The sequence below is a fragment of the Narcine bancroftii genome, chromosome 1 (assembly GCF_036971445.1).
Source record: "Narcine bancroftii isolate sNarBan1 chromosome 1, sNarBan1.hap1, whole genome shotgun sequence".
NCBI lineage: Eukaryota > Metazoa > Chordata > Chondrichthyes > Torpediniformes > Narcinidae > Narcine > Narcine bancroftii.
This window is the reverse complement of record NC_091469.1, coordinates 195,682,094-195,703,026: the sequence shown is the minus strand read 5'-3', so window position 1 is coordinate 195,703,026 and position 20,933 is coordinate 195,682,094. Positions and strand designations below refer to the sequence as shown.

Genomic DNA, 20,933 nt, shown 5'->3' with positions numbered 1-20,933 from the left:
TAGACATTTCTAACTATTTTGCATTTAAGATATCAAAGTAACTTTACCAGAGCTAATTTGCTTGGTATGACCCATTTTGGTCATTGATACTCTTGGCTATTTTTTCTTGAAACTTATTAGAAATAACATGGGATTTTTTTTTCTCTATGTTACAAGTAGTCCATAAACATAAGTTCCACTGACAAAGAATTATTCTGAAAATGCAACAGACCTCCAACTTATTGGCTGCTGTGATTGAAGCTTTTTAACCCTTTGCTGTGTTAACATTATTCCATTTCCCTTGAGAGGTGATTTAATAGAAGTTAACAAGCTTATGAGAAGCACAGATAAGGTAGACAGCCAGTACCTTTGTCAGGGCAGGGGTAGCAAACACTAGAGGACATCTGTACAAAGTGAAGGGAAAAACATTATGAGGAAATATCGAAGGTAAGTTTTTTGCAGAGAGTTGTGGGTTGCTGGAATGCATTGCCAGGGGCGGTGGTGGAGTCTGGAACAGTAGGGCCATTTAAGAGACTCTTAGACAGGCACATGGATGAAAGAAAAATAGAGGGTTATGAGGTTGGGAGGGTTTAGTAATTTTATAGGTCACAGCACAACATTGTGGGCCAAAGGATCACAATATTTTGTGTTCTATGACCCATCTTATGCTTATTAATTAATTAATTAATGTTGACAAGGTCCCTGCTACAATTCTCCATGTGAAACCACTCTACTCTTGTTCTAATACAGTTTGGATTTAATTTTGCATCTGTTCCTTTGTTCTGGACCCCTAATTTATTGAAAGCTTTCTTGCTAGAAATTTACTTTTAGTAAGCCCTGTTAAGTGTTTCTACTTGGCATTTAAAATTATATTTCATTGATCAGCCTCCATTATGGCATAGCATATTTAGGAACTAGGGATAAAGTTCCAGGCATCTAATTCTATCCAACCTGCTACATTTCTCATAATTTTTAAACATCTCTACCAATTCATCATCAATTGCTTCAATTCCAAGGAAATCTTCATGCTAAATGGCACATTTAAACTTTTTTTTCCAATTGTTTCAATATGCTGTCAAAAATTCAAAGGCCTACACATAGCCCCCCTATTTTCTGATTGTTTATGAATGTAGATAGCAACCTTTTTAACCCAATATTCATATCAGTGAATTGGCGTTCTGCAACAGAATGTTGAGAGACACTGAAAGCCCATCTGCAACTATTAATAGATGCAGTACTTCCATATTTCTAATTCATAGTTCAACTTTTCCATATTTACACACCCTTAATGTTAATTGTTGCTGCTGCTTGGATACAGCAGTCAACATCCATCATGTCCAGACAGTCTTTTTGCAGCAGATTCATTATGCCCTAATTCAACTAATTAATGATGTTGTTTCATGTACACTTTTACTGATGATGAGAGGCATGTCAGGTTGTTTCAATCTTAAAAGGGTTAAGTTAAATCTTAAAGACAATATTTTGTCTCTCAGGTAGTTATGGGATTAATTAAATCAAAATCATATCTCAAAGGGAGTTTAAGTGATCATTCACTGGTGTAAATCTTGATTTTAAATAAGCTATTGGTATAAAGTTCTAGTCAAATGAAAAAGGTGATAGCTTTCTCTTATTGGATATAATTATTTTATAAAATAAATGCTAGTATTTAAAAATTAAAATAACCCTGTAAAATACTTAGTTGGAAGAAGGATAAACAGTTGTCAGCATATTTATGGGGACCTTCTAAATTGTGGGTATGTAAGCTTAGAACAGAAATTTGTCTGCTTTTGTTTAACAGTATTACCTTTAATTAAGTCACAGGCTAATTACACTAACACTGAGTGATGCCTTGGAGGTATGTTTTGCAATGAAGAAATACAAAAGCTGCAGTTGCTGGAATCTTGAGCAGACAAAGAATTGCTAAAGGAATACAGCAGGACAGACAGAATCCATGGTTAGAAATGTAGACTGATCATGAGTTCCTCCAGCAATTTTCAGTCTGCTCAGTTTTGTAAATATGCTTGATTCTGCCTTATACTCAGGATAAATGAGAATTACAGTTACAAGAACATCCATATTTATAGCATATTTTACAAATGCTTAAAGGTGACCAAATGGAAATTTCCTTTCAGAAAAGTGCAAAAAATACATTTGTCTTCATCTTGAAACATGAGCTCTTTCTCTTTCCATTGAGGTGGCCTGATCTGCTGAATATTTCCAGCATTTTCTGTTTTTATTTTTGATTTTCAGCATCTGCAGTTTTTAAAATTTTGTTTTAATGCTGTGAGAAACTGTAATAACAACAGCTATCAGTTAGAATTTATTGTTTAATTTTGTAAGCATAAATTTATTTTCATACAATGAGATGTGATACAGTGGTGGCAAGGTTGTATCTGTGAGTTTTGTTGCATATTTATGCAGTTTAACAACAAATTATATTTTACAAAACTTTTAATGTTAAAACTTTATAAGACATTGTTTAAAAAATTGACACTAAGTCACATAGGAGAAACGAGTACGTGACCAAAAGTTTGGTCGGGGATGGGGAAAGAGTGTGTTAAAAACACTTAAAAGGGAAAAGAAACAGACACATGTGGAGGTTTAGGAAATTAACTCCACATCTTAAGATCTCAGCAGTGGCAGTCAGGTTGTCAAAGGTGTTTCAGAGTTGATTCAGAGCAGATCAAGAAATCAAAATGAGAGAAGTGGTGATACCTCAGAAGGTCATAGAAACATGCAGTATGGAAACAGCCCTTCAGCCAATCAAGTCCATGCTGACCACCCATTTTACGCCAAACAGACAATAATCACATTTTTCTGCTCTTGCACTCCTCTCGGATTCACCACTCATTTACAAACCAGGGGGAAATTTATAGTGGCCAATTAACCTAGAATTCCACACCATCTTTGAAATGTGGAAGAATCTGGGGCACCCAGAGGAAAGCTAGGCAGTCACAGAAAGAATGTGAAAACTCCATGCAGTCAGTGTTGGAGGTGAGGATTGAACCTGAGTTTCTGGCACTACTTGCCAGTGATTGGGTTGGAGGAGATTACAGAGTTAGAGGACCAAAACTTTGGAGGGATTGGGAAACACCTGGATTGTGATGCTTATCCAGAAGCCAGTTTTGCTCAATAAGCATGAGTTGACAGTTGGATGCATCTTTTGTTGCACGGATGATGCCAAAGAAAGCTGTGCCCTCTGAAGGGGCTCCCTGCATAGAACAGCCAAAGTTAGGAGAACCTCATTCAAGATTAACCTACACAAGGAGGCGGGACCAGACAACATACCTGGTTGGGTGCTGAAGGACTGGGCAGATCAATTGACAGAGGTCTTCCTGAACATCTTCAACAACTCACTGCAGCAGTCCATCATTCCCACAGGGTTCAAGACAGCCACCATCATCCCGGTACTCAAGAGGGCTCAATGACTACCATCCTGTGGCTCTGGCCTCCACCATTATGAAATTTTTTGAGCATCTGGTAATGGAATGCATCAAAGCACACTTCCCAGAATGCTTGACCAATTTCAATTTACCTATAGAAGAAACCGTGCTACAGACGATGCTATAGCCTTGTCCTTTTCACTCAGTCCTGACCCACCTGTTGCTTCATACAGCAAGCTACTGTTCAGCACTTCAACTCAGTGTTTAATACAATCATTCCCCAGAAGTTGGTGGAGAATCTGTACCCACTGGGACTCGACACATTTCTCGGCAACTGGATTCTGGACTTCTTAACAGAAAGACCACAGTGTGTCTGCGTCGGTAGCAAAACATCGAGCACTGTCACACTGAGCACTGATGCACCTCAGGGCTGTGTGTTCAACCCGTTCCTGTTAATGCTACTGACCTAGATCCAGCTCTAACAATGTCATCAAGTTTGCAAATTACACAACAGTAGTTGACCTCATCAGCAACAAAGAAGAGATGGAAAATCTCATGATGTGGTGCAAGATTAACAACCTGAGTCTCAACGTGGACAAGACGAAGGAGATGATCGTGGACTTTAGAAGGACTAGGAATGACCACCCTCCACTAAACAACAATAACTCTCCAGTGGAAAGAATGGAGAGCACCAAGTTCCTTGGAGTTCACTTAACTAGTGACCTATTATGGACACCCAACCTCTCCTCACTTGTCAGGAAGGCACTTCCTGAGAAGACTGAAGAGGGCAAGGCAACTACCAACCATTATGTAAACCTTCGACAGACACTCTACCGAGAACGTCCTGGTCAGCTGCATCACAGTGTGGTCCAGTTGCTTCAGAGGAATGGATCTGAAGCCAATCCACAGGATCATAAGAGTGGCAGAGAGGACCACTGGAGTTTCCCTAACCTCCCCCATTGACAAGATCTACCGGGATCGTTGACTGAAGAGGGAACACAAAAACATTGAGGACCCCTTCCACCCTGCACAATGCATCATTCAGCTGCTCCCATTGGGAAAGTATCAGAGCCTGCACCATCAGGTTGAGGAACAGCTTCTGCCCACAAGCATTGAGAATTTTTATCGACCAAAGGAACTGCTTGCATCTGAAACTCTCATGTTCATGAAATAATTTTTATTTATTCGTTTGTATGTATGAATACTTGTTTGTATGTGTATTATGACTGTTTTTGTCTGCATGTTTTGGATCGAGGACCGGAGAAGACTATTTTGTTAGTTTGTACTTGTGCAATCAGATAGTAATAAACTTGACTTGACTTGAATGAAGAGAGATTTGATAGAAGTGTGATGGGATAGGCAGAATGAATGCAAGCAGGCTTTATCCACTGAGGTTAGGTGAAATACAACCCAGAGGACATGGGTTAAGGGTAAATGGGGAGAGATTTTGGAGGAACGTTAGGGGGAATTTCTTCACAAAGATAGTGGTGGTTGTATGGAATGAGCTGCCAGATGAAGTGGTGAACGCAGGCTCAATTTAAAAAAAATTGGACAGGTACATGGATGGGAGGAGTATGGAGGGATATGGACTAGGCACAGGTCAGTGGGATTAGATGGACTAATAGTTTGGCACAGACTAAAAGGGCCTGTTTTCTATGTTGGAATGTTTTATGGTTCTATAGTTCTTAAGGCATGGGATGAGGGTTTCAGCAGCAGATGGGGTGAGAGTCCAGTAAAGTTGCATCTCCAAAAATGGAAGACCTGAACTCACTCAGCCTCAGATAAAATGCCAAGACTGTAAACAGTCTGGTTTAGGTTTAGAAAATTACCAGGGGGAGATATAAAATGTGGTGTAAGAAGTAGATTTTATGATGATGGTTGAATATGAAAGTTTTGGTTTTCCAAATATTTAGTTGGAGACATTTTTTGCCTTTTCATCAATGGAAAATAGGCAAACATTAGTTCCTAGAGGAAGTGGCGATTTCATGAGGAGTTGATGGAAGAGGTGAAGACATAAAGCTGACTTTTATTAGCTGGCATGTAGAAATTGTCACATTTTTGGGTGAGAGCATGTAGCTGAATGATAAGTTAGATCCCCAGGGGTAATAGTGCAGCTTTGTATAGAGAAACCATTGACAATGTTTTAATTTTCTGATTGAATATGTAAAAAATAAATTGGCAGGCAATGGTATTCCATCTAACTAGATGGTGGTGGGAAAGGCATTGAGGTTGGAGTGGCCAACCTTGGCAGATTGAGAAGTTCAAGGGAGTGCAGAATATCTTTTGTTACATTTACACAAGAATTCTTGAGTGACATTGAAAAACCTATAATATGGTAAGCATAGAAACTTTATTGTAGAGATTCAAACAGGAATTTCAGGTTAAGTAAGAATGTATTTGGCAAGATACAACACATCCAAGGACTTTAGAGGATAGGGTGGGGGTGGGTGGTGAGGGAAGATTGGAAATAGTTCAATGGTTTTCAGGCACAGAGATGGGTAATTATGGCAGATTTAAAAGAGAGGGGAACATAATAGGCAGGTAGGAGCATGAGCGATTAGAAATTTAAGGTAATGCTCATCAATTTATTGGGAACAGAACCAAGGGTGCAGGACATGTTTCTCGCATACAAAATGAGTTACAAGAGTTCATGAGGGGAGATTGGAGAGAAACTAGTGAAATGCGAATGTTGGAGATAGGGCTGGGAGGGAACATTTATACTTTGGGTAATGTAAAGGAAGGAAGTTGCAAAAGTAGCAGATGATTTCCAACTTGTGAGAAAGTCCATTGGGCTCGATATACTTTTTGCTGGATGTAAGGGTTCAAAAGACAGGATAAAGGAGTTTAACATGACAGACTTTGCTTGACTTTGGCTTGGCTTCGCGGACGAAGATTTATGGAGGGGTAAGTGTCCACGTCAGCTGCAGGCTCGTTTGTGGCTGACAAGTCCGATGTGGGATAGGCAGACACGGTTGCAGCGGTTGCAAGGGAAAATTGGTTGGTTGGGGTTGGGTGTTGGGTTTTTCCTCCTTTGTCTTTTGACAGTGAGGTGGGCTCTGCAGTCTTCTTCAAAGGAGGTTGCTGCCCGCCGAACTGTGAGGCGCCAAGATGCACGGTTTGAGGCGAGATCAGCCCACTGGCGGTGGTCAATGTGGCAGGCACCAAGAGATTTCTTTAGGCAGTCTTTGTACCTCTTCTTTGGTGCACCTCTGACACGATGGCCAGTGGAGAGCTCGCCATATAACACGATCTTGGGAAGGCGATGGTCCTCCATTCTGGAGACGTGACCTACCCAGCGCAGTTGGATCTTCAACAGTGTGGATTCGATGCTGTCGGCCTCTGCCATCTCGAGTACTTCGATGTTAGGGATGAAGTCGCTCCAATGAATTTTGAGGATGGAGCAGAAACAACGCTGGTGGAAGCATTCTAGGAGCCGTAGGTGATGCCGGTAGAGGACCCATGATTCGGAGCCGAACAGGAGTGTGGGTATGACAACAGCTCTGTATACGCTTATCTTTGTGAGGTTTTTCAGTTGGTTGTTTTTCCAGACTCTTTTGTGTAGTCTTCCAAAGGCGCTATTTGTCTTGGCGAGTCTGTTGTCTATCTCGTTGTCGATCCTTGCATCTGATGAAATGGTGCAGCCGAGATAGGTAAACTGGTTGACCGTTTTGAGTCTTGTGTGCCCAATGGAGATGTGGGGGGGCTGATAGTCATGGTGGGGAGCTGGCTGATGGAGGACCTCAGTTTTCTTCAGGCTGACTTCCAGGCCAAACATTTTGGCACACGTGGTTAACTCTGCAGTTCAAGGTGATAATAGACTAGTGAGCAGTTTTGCCTGTTGACACCAGGGCCTTAACAGCTTTATGTCGTCCAGCTTATTTGGGCACTGAATAAGTCTTTGTATTCATTCAAGTCTGTGTGTTCCTTAGGATCAAGAGAGCTAAGATGAAAGCAGTACAAGAGAATGTCCAAGCTGAAGGTGAGTAATAATTTTAATAGGGATAAGGGTGTAAGAGATATGGGTTTGGGAGAGTAGATTGGTAATTGCAGAAAAGTTGTCATTTTCACTATCACACAGTGCAGTCATATCACTATGCGGAGTACATTTAAACCTGATTCTTAAAGGCACTGAATAAATCTAAATCCATTCTTCAGTTGTTTAAGGCTGCAATTGCTATCATCTACCTTATTTGCAGAAAAGACCTAAGATACCATCATTAAGAAAGGCAGATGGTTATCTCCCTGCAGTTTGAGTTTCAGAAATGCAGAAGAGACGGAGAGGATGAGGGATTGAGTACGGTGTGTAAGCTGCCCCCTCAGATCTCCAGCGATTCACACAATCTGCTGAACACTGAAGGGTCGTGTTCTTTCCTTGACATTACCTGGTAGAACAGCTTTGGGCTGACAGGCAACTTATAAAATGATTACTGACATATGCTAATGGGACACATACTTACAGGGTGTCCAAGGAATTGAAAAATGTAATATGCAGAGAAATTTCGGATGGGGCTTGGACACAGCTTGTTTCCTTCAAAGCATATTCCAATGACAACAGTTTTGAAGATCCTTTTTATTTTTGAGTTTTCCCTGTCTATTTTCTTCCCATTTTAATCCTTTAAATTTGTACAATGAATACTTGCAGCATATTTGAACACATTCAGCCTGTAATGTATTGTGCTAGGTTTCAAATTGCTTTTGTTTTATGTAAAGGAGCAACATCACCAAATTAATTGAATTTTTCAATACTATAAACCATTTTATGCAAACTGTAGTAAGGTGAATCACTGTACCAGGTGTGGTTGCCATCATTTGCAGAATTGCAAACAAGTGTTGTACTCCTTGAATGATGAGATGAACTATTTCAGCCCTATTTGTTCCAGACTTTCTGCCCTTTCCCTCCCCACCCCCATCATTTTACTCTATTACATCATTAAGTGTGACTTGAATTAATAATCAAAGTATTTTCAAGTAGAAGGCATGAAAACCTTGACAAAACTTTACATGACTGGAAAATCAATTTGTACCCTCAGTCTATGCTACTGGTATTTCTTGGACATTGCTTGCTTCATGTATGATTGCTTTGGAATCATTCTGTCTTGTGTGAGTATGGAGTTGTGTATTAATTTAAGGCTGTAATCTAACATTGGCTTTTAAATCACCATTCGAAAGCAGTGCTTTTGCTGTTTACTGTGTAACCTGATTGATCATACCTTATGGTCACAATGATTATCAAGTCATTTTAGTGGCTAATACCATTTATCAGGCACAATACCATAATGGTAAATTTGTTCTGATGAGATGAGTCAAGGGAAAAATCTCTGTTCTTACCTTTGATTACAATCCACCAGCAACAAGGGAAAGATGGTAAACTAAACACAAGATAAGAATTCCCTATACTTCCATAACGAAAGAGAATAAATAAACAACGTTTTCTTTTTCAACATGAATTAATATTTTGTAATTAAAGGCAGAAAATTCCCATTCACAACATGGTTGTGTGTCCATCATACTCTGAATAAATAAATGCAGAGTCCTCAGGATAAAACAAATGGAAAAACAGGAGAAAAAAAATCCTTGTATTTCTTTCAGTACAAGTTGGAGATAAGGAAATATTGTTTTTTCAGAATACTATTGTTAAGTTGATTTATCCCATGCATGTAGTTATAATAAACAAAATGGTATTTATTAAATAAATACATAAAACATTCTAAGCATCCTTGTGACATCTGCAGTGCAGATCCCATCATTTGTCCTTTTCTCAGAACAACTGAGGGCTATTTTTTTGAAAAAACTTGTTGCCTATTAACTTTGATTAAAATCTAACAAAAGGCACTCAATGATAAGAAGTTAAATATATCAGAACTTTTTTTGCAAATGGAAACTGATGTTTATGCCAGTCATAGGCACATTTAAATGTCACATGCATTTAAAACAAAGACATAGGTTTTGATCCTTGATAAACAATGCAAACATATTATAATAGATATGGTAAACTGAATAAAGTAGAAATAAAATACAATCCAATTAAATGTAACTGATGCATTTATTTCAGTGTTAGAGAGATTTAAATTTCTTTTAGAATCTGTTGATATCTCCATGTGCAGTGAGCTGCACATTTTTTTTCTCTAAAATATGAAACAAGATTTGTTCATATCAAAGGAAAGTTGAATATTTGATGTATTGACCTCCAGAGATTTGTAAAATCCTTTCTCATTAGCTGCATAAATAGCATTTGTACGATTTTGGCTGGGAAATTTTATTGCATAATACTTATTGTTCCCCAGAAAATTAACTTCACTCAGATGTTAATGAGCATTTCTCAATTGCTTCACGCCACTTTGGAAATTTAACCAGTCACTTTCTTGTATGAATCTCACCTGCACAAATGATATAATTTCCCTATGCAATGCTCTTTTTAGACCTCTGATTCCCTTACCGCTGCACATACTCAGACTTTCTGATCCCCTGCGGCAAAGCTCAGCCACCTAACCTAGTCATACGCTCCTACCCTTGGCTCAGATCTTTGGTGAAGATTCTGGATTAATCACCTGCTCTAACCTTGATCCTCTGGACAATCCCTTACTATTCCCAAAACCCTGGTGCCATATCTACGATAAAGTTTCCTGCCCTCTTCATTTTACTTGGAGATCCAACCCCAGGCACTGATCCTCATCTCCAAGCCCTCTTTTGTATCAGTGCCAAACCTCAAAGGCCAGAGAAACTGCTTGAATTTGTAATTTGGGGTCCTCCAATTTGTCTCTGGTTGATGTGACTAATCTGGCATAATTAGTCAAGACTTTAATTTTCTCTTTCTCTAGATGTACAGTTCAAAATCCTGCTGTATGTGTTTTGTTTAAATCATAATCCATTCCTCCAGAGTCTCCATTAATTGATCATAGTGCAAGAGAGAATTTAATGGAATATGACTGAAAAAAATCATTGGAAATAAGAAAAAAGTTGTAGATGTTGGAAATTTCAAATAAAAACAGAAGCAATTCAAATACTCAGCATATCTGGCAGTATTTGTGGAAAAGGGACCAGAATGAATACTTCAGGTGAAAGATCTTAGGGTGGCATGGTTAGCATAATGCTCTTACAGCGCTAGCAATCAGGACCCAATTTGAAATCCTGCACTGTCTGTAAGGAGTTAATATCTTCTCCCTGTGACTGTGTTTCCTCTGGGTGCTCCTGATTTCCTCCCACTGTTCAAAACATACTGGGCGTTGTAGGTTAATTAGGTATAATTGGGCAGTATGGGCTCGGGCACCAAAATGGCCAGTATATTGAAATTTAAATTTGAAAAAGTTAAATGTAAATTTAAAATTTAAATTTAAACTCTTCATTGGCTTTTTTTTATATACATGTACAAGTCAACATGTAATCTGAACTTAAGAGCTTTCCACTTTGTTGAAATATCTGTGAATCAAGATCAAGTAACTTCTTGCGAAAACACAATCCTGGAGAAATTCAGCAGATCAAACAATGATCTTTATATAGGAAAGATAAAGATACTGACATTTTGGGCTTGAGCCCTTCATCAAGGTATGGGAAAATGATCTGCGGTGACAATTACTTTGCAGAGGAATATTGATAAACATGAAAAAAACTCACATTCATAGACTGTTCTGCAGGAGAAAAAAAAAACAGATTTAACATTTCAGGTTGAAGAACTTTTGTTAGAATTGGGACCTTTCAACTGTAAATAAATGGTGATTTATGGAGAGAGAGTCATATTCTGGACTTGTGTAGCAAAAGTGGCTTATTACTGTACATATTTATCAGATTCCTCTGACCAGATTTACCACCCCATCTATCTAGATTGTTGAGAAATTAGAATTGTATATTTGTTCATTCTCTAGCTCTGCAGTTCACATTGAAAGCTGAGCAGCATACTTAGTAATTATTAATTCAAATACAAAAATCAACCATCTCACCTTTTGATAGCGTAGTGGGTGCACTATTGGGGGAGGATCAACCTGTGGTACGGCTTTGCTCAAGAATGCTGCACGAGTCTGATAATTCTTTACAAAGTGAGTCTATAAACACAAAACCTAGGTGCATGAAAACTACTGGAATTAGAAATTCCATGATCAGATCACACCTAACTGTTTAAGGCCACATAAATTGTTATGATGTGGATCTATTGGATCATTAATCAGATAATATAATGATGATATCTAATTATGATTTTATTGTAACTGATACACAACCAAGAGGAGGAAGATCTAGGCCACTACCTCAGCATAATGCAATAGCAATATTCTGGTTACAAAATAAATATCTAAATATCAGATGTAATTAATTGTATCAAACTCCTTATTTGACATTTAATTAACTTTTCAGTTTCATTAGCTGTAATAATCAGAAAAATAGCTTAAAATATTGGTTTCTTTACAACTGTTCACCCAAGTAAAAAATATATACCATAAAATTAATTTTCATTAAGCTGATTTACAAATGACTTTATAATGGCATTTAGCATGAGAATATTCCACTTAGTATTTTAGGCTTGGCAACCATTGAAATTTACTTTGCACAAAAGATAAGAGCAATATGATTGAATGTTCCAAAATTTGGCTAGAGATATTATTTATATAATGTATTTATACTGCAAGACTGCAAACAAACCTGATGAGTCTTCTTTTTCTTCTTCATTTGGTCTTTTGCTTTTTGTTCTTCTATCCATTTTTGCTGAAATTTATGTTCCAGTAGGTCAAACATTGGAGTTGAAGGGCTGGGAAAAAAATTGTTACAAATCAATTGACTAATATTCCACTGATGTTTTTCTTTTGTATAACTGTGGGGGTGGGTGGGAAATGAGAATGAAATCTGGTTACTTTCCAAAATAGAATTAAAAAAACTCACTAGATTTTGCACCAGTTATTCACTGTTGGAAAAGATCATGATCTATGATCCAGAGAGTGGTGGGAGTATGGAACGAACTGCCAGCTGAAGTGGTGAATGTGGGCTCAATTTTAACATTTAAGAAAAATTTGGATGAGACTGGGTGCAGGTCAGTGGGACAAGTCAGAATAATAGTTCAGCACAGACTAGAAGGGCTGAAGGGCCTGTTTTCTGTGTTGTAAAGCTCTATGAAGGTATGTAACATTATATACAACAATACTCTTTTCATACAACATCACTCAAGACATTAAATCATTATTCATTTGCTGGGTCTAACTCTAAATTCTTGGAAAAGCCTTCCCAAAAATACCAAGGAACCACAGCAATACAGTTCATCACTGCCTCCTCCAGCAATAAGGAATGAACGATAAATGGCCTTGCCAATGATGCCTGGATTTAAAAAAAAAAATGAATAAATAAAAAAATCACAAATAATTCATTATGTCAAGCTCTGAGATGAATGAAATGAGAAGTTACATAAACATAAACATCTATTTAGTTCTCCAAGTTCTTCTAACAGTGCTCACAAAAACACTGCTTATATGATACCTTCTTCTAAATGTTGTAAAGCTGATTTAAAATGACTTTATAATAGGAAAATAGAACTGATACAAGACCAGGGGTTTAGATAACGTAAATGATGAAACAGCAGGTTCAGCTGCCTTTGGTCCCTGAAGTCCTGAGATTAAGCTATGCCTTGGAATCACCTCCTGTGACTTTCAACTGATTTTATATTCAAACTGTTTATATTTTATGTGTATGCATATTAGATGGGGAGGGGTGGTTGAAGAATGGTGGAGTTAGGATGTTGGGGACGCATTTTATCTTTAATCTGATATTTTGACGCAGAAGCATTGTTTAGTGTTGACAATTGCTTTACTTTTTTCCTCCATTTTTTTTGCTGTATGGTACTACCAGTACTGGAAAATTAATATAGAATGAATCCTGAAGGTTTACTCAGAAATAGTATGACATGCGTTACTTGGAAGTATGCAGTCTGGCATGGATTACATTGAGAATTGAAAATATTAGAAATCTTGGAATGATCCTCAGTTGGCAATTGCATCAAGAAGCCTGGATGATGAAGAAAAAATTGACAGAGCATATTTTTAATGATTTCCAATTGGCAACATAACCAGAAGTGAGATTATTTGGTATAAGCTACTTTAGCATCACCCTTATGGTTTTAAAATAATAATAGCAATTTAATAGGGAACTATTTGCAAGCTGACATTAGGCTGTAGGCTTGGCAATGGTCATGTAGGTAGCAGATTGGTCTAATGAATGATATGGCACAAAAATATTTTATACAGTCAAAATTTGCTCACTGTAGGACCAATGCTCCCAGTGTGATTATGACAGATTTACTAAGTGATAATCTGTGGTCGATTACTAGAAATACTGAAGTATATATCACATTGGTGTTCTTGAGCAAAAGGCCCATCCACTGAAACTGAACAATTAAATTGATAATCATCAGAAATTCTACTGCATTGGAGATGCGAGGGAGCTTTATTTGGTGCATTTATCAAAAAATGTAAATATAGAGTTAAAACCTTTTTTAGAAAAGCAGGACCACAGAAAAGTTAGCTTTTTATATTTATTCTGTATATACTAATTAATGTTTTAAAAATCTTTCATGGTTCAGTTGACTTCTGTAATTGTGCTATTTTATTCACTAGTAAAGATTTGTAGAAAATCTTTCTTGCAGATGTATATTATAAAAATATATGCGCATATTTTGTGAAATGTAAGGGATTCAAGGAATTAATGTGTTTTTCTTATTTGAATTGTGAGAAGTCGCTATTATTGCAGCAGACATGTTCATAATATAATCACTAATAAGCATTCACCTTTAGTACCTGAATGGAGAAACTCAAAATCTAGCCATGGTCCATTCTTTCTGTCTCACAGCTGGCAGAGTGTGCAATGTTGTAACACTGTCTTTCTGGGGCCAGGTACACAATGCAGGTTCCCACCTGCACACTGCATGCTTCTATTCAGTTAATTGTTCCCTTCTGGCTCAGTCTGTCTGTACTAACAAGGACAGTAGCAGGATGGTAATTGAAGTACTTAGCAATACACACATGAACAGGATACTGTGACTAATTAGGGGAGGAGGGCCATTGGGCCTTTTAATTGTTTGTGGTTTATTGGAAAATTTTAAGCCGAAGAAGGTTAAAATATTCATTAGGGGTGTGCAATAATGTATCACTCAGATGTGTTTTCCATAAAGATCTGTGTGCACTATTAAAGCAGTTATTATGATGTAGCACATGTACTGTGAATCTACTGATACTGACTACATGTGACATCAGATAGATAGTCCTTTTAGTCAGGAAGGAAATTTCAAACTACAGATGTTCAGTGCATAAGAATATTCTTGTTATATTAACAGTGGGAATAAAATCAAAGTTGATGGTGGAGGATAGATTCATTCTACAGTCACTTTAACAATAAAATCTAAGCTGGGATGTAGTGAAGCTTTTGTTTGAAAGTGTGCAAGATATTAACACTCTTCAGAATTAATCATTTTATTAATCATAGAGATTACATTTTTCAAGCAATATATTATGTTCCAGTCTTAAGACTTTCAGAAAATATTGGTTTTGTACTGATATTTGCAGCACAAAACTAAGTGAATACTGCCTTATCCAAGGTGCTATATTTTGATGAGATTCTGAACCACAAATCCATTTCCCATCCCAAATGGATCAAAAGTTCCCATGAAATAATTCAAAGGAGATATTTTTCAGTGTTTATCCTTCATTTGGTGTTGCTGAAAACTGTTGACTTGCTTATTAATTTTGTGGGATCTTCCCGTGTATACGTTTGCTAATGTAGTAGAGTGACTGCACTAACTTAAAAGGTTTGTGAGGGTTTTAAAATCATCCTGGTGACATAAGATTTGTTGTAGAACATATGAATTCTCACTTTCTATCCATCACAATAAAAAGAAAAGTTTAATGACTGAAAACTCTTCTTTGACTGTTACACCAAACTAACAAAACATCAAAGTTAGTGCACTGCCTCTATTTGCTGAAATCACGGAGTGAAATTTTCGCAGCAGAGTGAAGCAGAGTTTCAGTAGAAGAATATAGCATGTAGATACCACTATATAGTGCACAAGCGGAATGAACTTAGCACAAACCTTTTTGTTTAGATGATGTGGTGATTATACTGGAGTCACATGCATGAATGGCTCAAGTAGTTGCAGAATGATTTAATTCACACATAAAATACGGAAGGATAATGAGGGACTTTATTCTAAGAAAAAGTTAGAATCATAGCAAGCATGAGAAGAGGGAGAGAAACAACAAAAAAAAAATGATTTCAGGTTACTTTGAAAGCAGGAGAAAATGGGAGATGGGGGCCTGCTAGGTAGTGGGATGGTGGCAGAAAGGACTAGAAAGAGAATTTAGAGGACAGTCGAGAGTGACCAAATGAACACTCATTTTGTCGAAATGGGGGAGGAGGGATGAAGAGACATCCAACAGAAAATATGCAGTTTTGAACAAAAACTGGAAGAATGAGGAACAAAATCACCAATACTGGATATGGTTAGGTCACAAAATGATTTGGAAACAAATTTAAGAATCTTGGAACATGATACATCAAGGTACGGGATGCTGTAATTGGCAAAAATTTGGTCATATTTGAATTAGTAGCAAGTTATAACTGGAGACTAAATTATAAAACATTAAAGTTGTGAAACTCAGGTGAATGAAAGCATCAAATGAGTTTTAATAAGAGAACTGAAGAGAAAATGTGGAAAATATTGCAGAAGTTGAAGGCTAGCAGTTCCAGCACCAAAAATATAATGGAGTATGACACTGAGCTCAGGGCTGTGTAGTTTGTATAGATCATGCCTTACCCAGATACAGTACTATGTTGATGGAATCAAGCCCAAAGAAATGAATAGGAAATCAAAGACTAACTAAGGTGGTTAGAAATGGTCTTGCCATTCCACAGCTAGATTTTAATTAATCAAGCTCTTGAAATCTGATATGTGCTTCAATTGTTGGAATCACCTTTGTGCCAATGGATTAAGTCAGCCATTCTCAATGGGGGCCATACACCCCCCGGACCACATGGGAGCCACAGAGTGAAGTCCTTAATAAGGGGCGCCCACAGTGTATAGTGGGTAGGAGAGAAGTATGGAAGAAAGCAACAAAACCTGACTGCAGAGTCCTAAAAGGGCATAGCTGAAAATAAAAGGTTGAGAATCGCTGGATGAGGTGATGAAGTCAATCTAGGTGTTATCTGCATCCATACAGAAAATGATTCTATATTTTGAGATAACACCACTGATACTTTAATGAACATTCTTTAAGATTTATTTATAATAATTCCACAGTAGACCACTGTTACAAGCCCAGAGACACAAAACCCAGCAACAATAGATATTCACCAATACAAATGGTTACTTAAACAAAAGTTGCTTTTAATTATCTTTAAACATGAAAACAGAATCACACTTTAACATATCACTATTGACTTAACTAACCTAACTTAACCCCCTTCTAATTCTAAGTGCATGTGTGTGTAAGTTCAGATGAGTTCTTTGGTTCACAGTCCAATCTCACTTCTCATTCCTCCAAGTTCACTGGTTGCAGGCAATTCTTATACTGTGCACAGAATTTAACATGTATCAAGTTCACCAGGCTTTGGTGCTTGAAAGGTAAATGGTTACCGCTCAGGAAGGTTCTTGTCGGTTTACAGAGAGAGATTTGTTGTACATTTACTTCCATCAGCCACTTCAGTGACTTGCCAAAGAAACTTGTCTCATAAGGGATCTCCAGATGATAACTTTCTTTCAGGTCATCACAGAGTTCCTTTTTGTTACCCTTATTTCAAGTGAAACATTAGACAGCCAGTCTTCTCCTCTTGCATGAACCACAAGGGGTTGGACCAGGGTGAACTAAGCACTCACAACCCTTTTTCAAAATGCGTTTTCCACAAGCTTTCCAGCTTGTCCTGTTCTAGTCCCAGCTGCTGCTGCTGACTGTAAAACTGCAGAACCGATCTCTCCCCTCTCCTTCCTTCCCTCTCCCTCTCCTCCCTCTCTTTGAGAGGAAGCCTGTTTCTTCTCTCTGCTTGCAAAACTACATGACCCACTTAGAACAACAAGTTCCACTCCAGACAGTCTGTGGCTCTAATGAGTTCTTTCATCTGTTGCCTTTTTGTAAACAAAGATCCATTAGTGACGTCTCTTGGGCACACACCAAAAATTTTGCAAAGGCTCTTGGTGCCAAAATGTCTAGCATGAGCAGAACTCCAGTATTTTAAATAAGATCTGTTTTAAAGTTTTTGTATGTGACTTACACTAAAAAACGTGCCCCAATTTATCTCTCAAAATCATATCTATAATCTATCATGCTGCAAAGTAACAGGATATGACTTGAACATGGTAGCATCCACCAAATGGCATCTGGTCATGTCCACCAAACATTCATGTGCCCGGAGGAAATCTGCTCCAAGTAAGACCTGTCTCAAGGACGCGATTGTGCACTTCCACTGGAAAATCTTGTCCACGGCGTGGATTGTAACTAGACAGGTGCTGTAACTCGAAATGGAGAACCTGTTAACTGCTTGTAGAAGGAAATTGGACCATCTGATTTTTCTTCATTGGATAACAATCAATTCTGTGCCCCATTGACAACCTTCCTTCCATTTTATGATCAGAAATGTGGATTTTTGCTGATGATTGCACAATATTTATTTGTATTTGCAACTCCTCAGATAACAAAACCATTCATGCCTGCATGTAGCAACAGCTAGGCTAATAAATAGCAATGATCATCTCCAACAAGCTGATGTCTTAACATGCATCTTTGATATTCATTCAATGGCAAGTTCCTTTCCATCAAAATCCCAGAAGACATCATTGATTGGAAATTTGAATGGACAACAGTAAGTTCTATGGCTACAAGAGCAATTTAGACTTTGAGTGTTCTTCAACTTCTGACTCCCATAAACCCTCAAACCTTTTCACTTTTGCAAAGCACAACCTGGAAAACTGATGGAATGCATTACTTCTTGGATGAGTGCTACTCCAACAATTCTTAGGAAGCCCAATCTACTCAGGAGAAAACAATACATTGGGTTTATCTTCCATCCATCATCCTACTATCACTCCCTCTACCACTGGTGCACTCAGATTAAAGAGTTTATCTTTTACAAAAAATGTGATACAGTTACTCACCAAGGCTAGTCCAATGCCACCTCAAATAGACAACTTCTATCAGCAAAAAGGAGAAGGATAGAAATGCATAAGAATACCACCACCTGCAGATTCCCCTCCAAATCTCTGATCATCCTGACTTGCCGGGAATTTCACATGCCAAAAACAATTAAAATATAAAAAGAGATTTATCAACACAGTTGAAGTTTATTTGTATGATCATTCACATCTCTTGAAGTGTCAAGATTTTACTTAAGGAATACAATTTTAGCACTGGTATCTATTTATAGCCAAAAGTACATACAGTGAATTATCCAATGGTGCATATTTAAATATTTGCTCAAGTTAAGAACTCTCTATAGTAGTTATTAAGTACTCACTAAAATAGAATTGATTGTAGCACATTGTTAATAAATCAGTGGCCATTTAAAAACAAGGATTTGACAGAAGTAAGCTTTCAATTTCACATTAGGCAGCATTTTCTTTTAAACTTTAAATATGAACCTATAGAGTAGGGTGGAGAAACACTACAGTTTCTCAGGTGTCTATGATTTAGCTGCTGTTTTCTGTCGCAATCTCTGTCGTATGCAAGTGGTTGCTTGTAAGTGCAAATGCGTGAGTGTTGCCGGGAGCTGATTGGAAGATCCCGTGGGGCTGAGACCCTGGCTCATCCTCATTAGTGTTGACCTTGGTAAGAGAAAGAGGCGGCTGATGGATAGAGTGTGCAGTGGACAAGTCCCCTGAGAGCCACTATCTTATCTATTATTGTACTCTTCCCACCTCTCTGACCCTCCCAGTTCTGAACACCATAGGCATCAGGGAGGGAATAAATCTGTGTCTGATCCTGAAAAGAAGGACAGAATAAAAATGTCCTTTTTTATGAGGGTCAAAGACAAAATGTAAGAAATAGAATTCCATATGCAAAAAAATTAACATTCTGTGATCTGAATACTATTATTTTTTATTTAAACTATTATTTTGGTTTTGCACTTAAAGGGTCCAAATTGAGAGATTTTAGGAAGTCGTATGTGGTTTATAACCATTCACAAATGCAGTGACATCATCCATATCATACTGAACAAAGCAAACTACCCATCAACTTAGCTGTCATCACAACAAGGTTTGGGTTACATGAGGAGTTGCCAGTCAAAAGAAATCATGAGCGTAAATGTTTCTCATTAATGTCGTCTTTGCTTTCAGCAGTTATAAAGCTTCATTTTCCAAACATAAAACAGAGGACTTCAAAATTATGGAAATTAGGAATGAAAATGCTTCTTTATAATTATATCCCTATATAACTTTTTTTTCTTAATTGCTTTAAAAACAGAATTTGAATTAAAAATAGGATTGCAATGTCAATAGCTCAGTGACTTAAGCAGGAACTAACAGGAAAATCATAGGATGGACTTTGGGAATATTTTAACCCACAATAGCAGGTAGGGTCTGTAGTACTTTGGAGGGTTAAATTTATTTTAAAAAAGGTCAAGATGTTGGAAAGCTGAAGTAAAAACAAAAGATACCAGAAATCCTCTTCAGTTCCAGCAGCATCCGTGATGAGTGAAACAGAGTTCACATTACAAATTGATTTTCTTTTATCAGATGATCCGAAACATTAACATTGTTCCTCTCCCGATAGATGCTGCTACCTGCTGACTACTGCAGCATTTTCCACTTTGATTTCACACTTTGACTTCAAGGTTTAACCCCCTAAAGGGGTAGTTTGGCAACTGTATTATTTTGAATTTTATTTGGAGGGTATCCCTTAGCAGTTTATGAATTTTATGCAGGAAATACATTTCTCATACTTTCATGGCAACAACACAGGGCCAATGAATGGGGACTGAAGACTTCTGCTTCAGAGCTGCACTCTTAAGTGACATTGTAAAAGACCTCCTTCAGTGGAGCTGTATTAGTTATTTTTTTTCCTAAGAAACTTCCGAGAAAGTTTAGATAGGATTTGTGCCAACGTTGTCATTTCTGCTTTTGGCACAAATGTTTTTGACATGCCCACTTACTTATTATAGTTAGTAGTTCAGTGTGGAGACATCAAGATGAGTGCTGCTCAGGTGATAGTTTGGCGAAACCCACAGAAGGACTGGAATGGACGTGCACAATCCCAGGAACAGGAGCTGTTTGCAGCACGTCTAATCCAGCTGGATGTCAGGAACCATGGGCGATAAGAGATAAATTTGAAGTTTCAAAGGTATTTTACAGTTTTGATTACACTTCACATGCTGGTGTCATCCACTCCAGATGAGCAAGATGGCTGGAAGATTTAGAATTCTGTCATTGGGGAAACTAGTTTCTATCTCTCCATCCTCCATGGAATGTATACAGTCATGCCAATAACCTCCAGATCTGCTTCCTCTACATGTTGACTGGCCAAGGACTAGAGAACCACTTCCAGTTTTTAGCTTCTCCCTGGCATGCATTGCACTTTTTTTGGTAAGGGGGAAAGAAGATGTGATTCTCAATGAGAGTTA

At 37.8% G+C, this 20,933-nt stretch overlaps 1 protein-coding gene across 5 annotated transcripts in view; it reads right to left on the bottom strand.

The window, feature by feature from the left end:
* Nucleotides 1–20,933, bottom strand: part of cfap77 (cilia and flagella associated protein 77) — a 177,901-nt gene that overhangs the window by 34,273 nt on the left and 122,695 nt on the right. For 4 of the 5 annotated variants that reach the window (XM_069887121.1, XM_069887127.1, XM_069887119.1 and 1 more), the window contains exons 5-6: nucleotides 11,991–12,096; nucleotides 11,297–11,398 (exon numbers count right to left, since the gene is read on the bottom strand). In XM_069887121.1, the coding sequence (XP_069743222.1) occupies nucleotides 11,297–11,398; nucleotides 11,991–12,096 (208 nt within the window). The remainder of the gene's footprint in view (nucleotides 1–11,296; nucleotides 11,399–11,990; nucleotides 12,097–20,933) is intronic. The other variant, XM_069887141.1, reaches the window with a different exon arrangement.